The sequence below is a fragment of the Gobio gobio genome (genome assembly GCF_949357685.1).
Source record: "Gobio gobio genome assembly, chromosome: 6".
In the NCBI taxonomy this organism is placed as follows: Eukaryota; Metazoa; Chordata; class Actinopteri; order Cypriniformes; family Gobionidae; genus Gobio; species Gobio gobio.
The window spans coordinates 62,077,339-62,082,338 of record NC_137102.1 but is presented as its reverse complement, the minus strand read 5'-3'; the positions used below and the strand labels follow the sequence as shown (position 1 = coordinate 62,082,338).

General features: G+C 35.5%; 1 protein-coding gene across 1 annotated transcript in view; it reads right to left on the bottom strand.

Annotated features, from left to right (window-relative positions):
• Window positions 1–1,605, bottom strand: part of LOC307128127 (inositol-3-phosphate synthase 1-A-like) — a 24,149-nt gene extending 22,544 nt beyond the window's left edge. The window contains exon 1 of the mRNA XM_079819735.1: window positions 1,450–1,605. Within this exon, the coding sequence (XP_079675861.1) occupies window positions 1,450–1,548 (99 nt within the window). The 5' untranslated portion in view covers window positions 1,549–1,605. The remainder of the gene's footprint in view (window positions 1–1,449) is intronic.
• Between the last annotated feature and the right edge of the window lie 3,395 nt (window positions 1,606–5,000).

Here is a 5,000-nt window from a genome sequence, read left to right as displayed (position 1 = left end):
GAACGGCTTGTCTAAAAATCATGAAAGTGGTCTTGTTAGATTCGGGGCGGCAGTAAAATTTTTGTCCATTTTGGGCGTAGGCCATTTGGAATTTTATGAACTTGTTACAAGTCATCGGAGTGATGCCCTGAAGGAGCCTGCGAAGTTTCGAGCCAGCGCCAGCTAGTGGTAAAATCAAATATTTACATGCTTATAACTTTGGATGTGGTTGACTAATTTTCATCTCCTTAGATTCCTGAATCCTTGCCAAGTCCAACAATACCAAACATGCTAGGTTTCGCCTTATGGTTTGTTCAACGTTGTGATTTAGCGTTTAAACTACTTTCGCGAATATCTCCAAAACCGTGAGTCCAGGAGTGTCCAATCCTGCTCCTGGAGGGCCACTGTCCTGCAGAGATCAGCTCCAGCCCCAATCAAACACACCTGAACAAGCTAATCAAGCTCTGACTAGGCATACTAGAAACTTCCAGGTGCAGGTGGTAAGTTGGAGCTAAACTCTGCAGGACAGTGGCCCTCCAGGACCGAGTTTGGACACCCCTGTGTTAGTCCGATCGAGACGAAACCCCCGTAGTGGAATCATTGCAGGTTGACTAAATGTTTAAGGCCAAATGTCAAAAATGTTATAGTAAGTGGCAAAAAATGCAATCAAAGTCAGGAGTGGGTTATTTTTTATATGCTCATAAATACAAATGTATTTAACTCCTAAACGAAATGAGAATTTCACCAAATTTGACGCTTCTGTATGGGGGCACACACAAAAAGTGGTGGGACTGTGTCACTAGGTGGCGCTATAATTAAACTAGGGCTGTCAAAAGATTAATCGCGATTAATCGCATTCAAAATAAAAGTTTGTGTTTACATAATATATGTGTGTGTACTCTGTTAATTATTATTTATATATAAATACACACACATTCATGTATATATTTAAGAAAAAAATGTTATTTTTATATATAAAACATTTATATTTATATATATTATAGATTATATAAATGTATATACAGTATATACATGCAAATATTTCTTAAATATATACATGAATGTGTGTGTGTATTTATATATAAATAATAATTAACAGAGTACACACATATATTATGTAAACACAAACTTTTATTTTGGATGCAATTAATCGCGATTAATCTTTTGACAGCCCTAAATTAAACAAAACATAAAATTGGATCTATACAACAAGTGTATTTATGGGTTTTCAACCTTTTTGCTTACAATTGTCTCTCATTGTTGCAGTTTGTCTGCTGCTGCTTCCTTGTTTGCTCCTGCTGTGCTTGGCCCCAATAATTGCTACTTGCAACTATATTATATATTATTATTGGTATTTTTAAACGTTAGTGTTTGATTTAAGGACACTGTATTGGGTCTCTGCTTCATGTCTAATGTAAATCTTTCAAATTGAGAACATTGGCAGTGTTAGCTAAATCTCAGACTCTGTACCTTCACACCGGTCTTGGTTTCCCAGGTCAGACCCAGTTTATTGGCCAGGACCGCAGCTGTGACCGTGGTGCCGTTATTCCCCCCCCATCCCACCAGCATCACACCCAGCCGGGGAACCGTCCTCTCCGTGCGGAACGTGAACTCGGTGCTGGACGGCGTCACCTGAACAACACACACAGGATTTATAGCACAGTTTGTCAGTGTTAAACTATGACAGTGAATCATGTGTAGAAGTGTGTGTGGATCTAGTTTGCATGGTTCAGTTCCAGTGAAGTTCGGGCTAGAGGTCTGTGCCCGGTTGCATAAAGCAGCTTAAGTGTAATTTTCCCTTAAGTTCGCCCTTATGTTTCCCTTAAACCTAAGGGTTACTTAAGGGTTTCTTTAAGTGAAACGTCATAAACACTTAGAATTCCCCTTAAATGCTGTTTTTTCACTTAAGTAATCCCTTAAAAAGTGTTAAATGTTGCATAAACCCCTTAACGGTCATTTCCCAAAGTATAGCTTAAGCTTTGGGAATTGTAACCTTAAGAGTAACGCGGACAAAAATAAGACGACATGGCTGAATTTATGAAACCAGCTGAAGATCATTATGTGCCAAGAAGAGTTTTTAGGGATAGGGAGAACCCTTTGGACCATCTTAGCCATGAAATTGTTGCAAGAATACACCGATTTGACACTGAACACTTGCAGCCATACGTACATTTCTGAACGAGATGAAGAAAAACTCACATAATTAAAGAAGTCGTTTGACGTTATAACAAGTAATTAATGTCTTTTAACTTATATGTTTCATATAATAGAACCAAAGCAATAGATTGTGAATTTAAACATGTCTCGTTTACCAGCGGCTAAAGTCAGGAGGACTAGCCGAGGTGAGGCTGTTCCAGGCGCGATCTCACAACATTTTTAAGCGCTATCTTTACAAATAAACCACTGATTTGAGCTTTAAACCACTACATTCTAGACCTCTTAAAACTACATTTCGTGACACAATAACAGTAGTATTTTTCAATTTCGCGGCCGCACAACCACAATTTCTCTTCAAACGCTCGCTTTTACACGTGTCCATCTCGCTTTGGACGCGCGAATGCATTCAAAGTTCAAGCGTCAAACTAGACGCGAATTTGCCGCTCTATTCACGTTTGGTGTGAACGCAGCATTAGCGTTAGTGTTTCGCGTATCTACGGCAACAAGACTTTTATAATGTGAATCCAGGATCGGTGTTGTGAAACACTTTAATATTCCCCTTACCTAAGAGAACCGTTTAATGATGCGTTCACACCAGACGCGATTCGTGCAAGTGATTTACATGTCAAGTCAATGCAGAGACGCGAAATGGCATTCGGCGGCGAGATTCGCGCGATTGAGGCGGCGCCAAGGACGCGAATTGTATTGTACACAATATAATTTGTTCCCTCATTTTACGAAATTGTGTGTACGATATAATTCGTTCCCTCATTGTACGAAAATGTGCACACAGTATAATTTGTTCCCTCATTTTACTAAATTGTGCACACAATATAATTCGTTGCCTCATTTTACTAAATTGTGCACACAATATAATTCTTTCCCTCGTTTTACTAAATTGTGTGCACAATATAATTTGTTCCCTCGTTTTACTAAATTGTGCGCACAATATAATTTGTTGCCTCGTTTTACTAAATTGTGCGCACAATATAATTTATTGCCTCATTTTACTTAATTGTGTGTACAATATAATTTGTTCCCTTTTTTTATGAAATTGTGTGTACGATATAATTTGTTCCCTTTTTTTTATGAAATTGTGTGTAAGATATAATTTGTTCCCTCATTGTACAAAATTGTGCACACAATATAATTTGTTCCTTCATTGTACGAAATTGTGTGTACAATATAATCCGTTGCCTCATTTTACTAAATTGTGCGCACAATATAATTTGTTCCCTCATTTTACTAAATTGTGCACACAATATAATTTGTTCCCTCATTATACGAAATTGTGTGCACGATATAATTCGTTCCCTCATTGTACGAAATTGTGCACACAATATAAATTGTTGCCTCGTTTTACGAAATTGTGCGTACAATATAATTTGTTCCCTTATTTAACAAAATTGTGCATACGATATAATTTGTTCCCTTATTTAACAAAATTGTGTGTACGATATAATTTGTTCCCTTATTTAACAAAATTGTGTGTACGATATAATTCGTTCCCTCATTTTACTAAATTGTGCACAAAATATTTGTTCCTTCATTTTATGAAACTGTGCATAAGATATAATTCGTTCCCTTGTTTTACTAAATTGTGCGCACAATATAATTTGTTCCCTTGTTTTACTAAATTGTGCGCACAATATAATTCGTTCCCTTGTTTTACTAAATTGTGCGCACAATATAATTTGTTCCCTTATTTAACAAAATTGTGTGTACGATATAATTTGTTCCCTCATTTTACTAAATTGTGCACACAATATAATTTTTTCCCTCATTTTACGAAATTGTGCACACAATATAATTTGTTGCCTCGTTTTACTAAATTGTGCACACAATATAATCCGTTGCCTTGTTTTACTAAATTGTGCGCACAATATAATTTGTTCCTTCATTGTACGAAATTGTGCGAACAATATAATTAATTCCCTCATTGTACGAAATTGTGTGTACTTTATAATAATTTTTCCCTCATTGTACGAAATTGTGCACACAATATAAATTGTTCCCTCGTTTTACGAAATTGTGCGTACAATATAATTTGTTCCCTTATTTTACTAAATTGTGCGTACAATATAATTTGTTCCCTTATTTTACAAAATTGTGCGTACAATATAATTTGTTCCCTTATTTAACAAAATTGTGTGTACGATATAATTCGTTCCCTCATTTTACTAAATTGTGCGCAAAATATAATTTGTTCCTTCATTTTATGAAATTGTGCATAAGATATAATTCGTTCCCTTGTTTAACTAAATTTTGCGCACAATATAATTTGTTCCCTTGTTTTACGAAATTGTGCGCACAATATAATGTGTTGCCTCGTTTTACTAAATTGTGCACACAATATAATCCGTTGCCTCGTTTTACTAAATTGTGCGCACAATATAATTTGTTCCCTCACTGTACGAAATTGTGCGCACGATATAATTTGTTCCCTCATTTTACTAAATTGTGCGCACAATATAATTTGTTCCCTCATTGTACGAAATTGTGCGCAAAATATAATTAGTTCCCTCATTTTATGAAATTGTGCACACAATATAATTAGTTCCCTCAATTGTACGAAATTGTGTGTACTTTATAATAATTTTTCCCTCATTGTACGAAATTGTGCACACAATATAAATTGTTCCCTCGTTTTACGAAATTGTGCGTACAATATAATTTGTTCCCTCATTTTACTAAATTGTGCGCACAATATAATTAGTTCCCTCATTTTACTAAATTGTGCGTACAATATAATTTGTTCCCTTATTTAACAAAATTGTGCACACAATATAATTTGTTCCCTCATTTTACTAAATTGTGCGCACAATATAATTTGTTCCCTCATTTTACTAAATTGTGCGCACAAT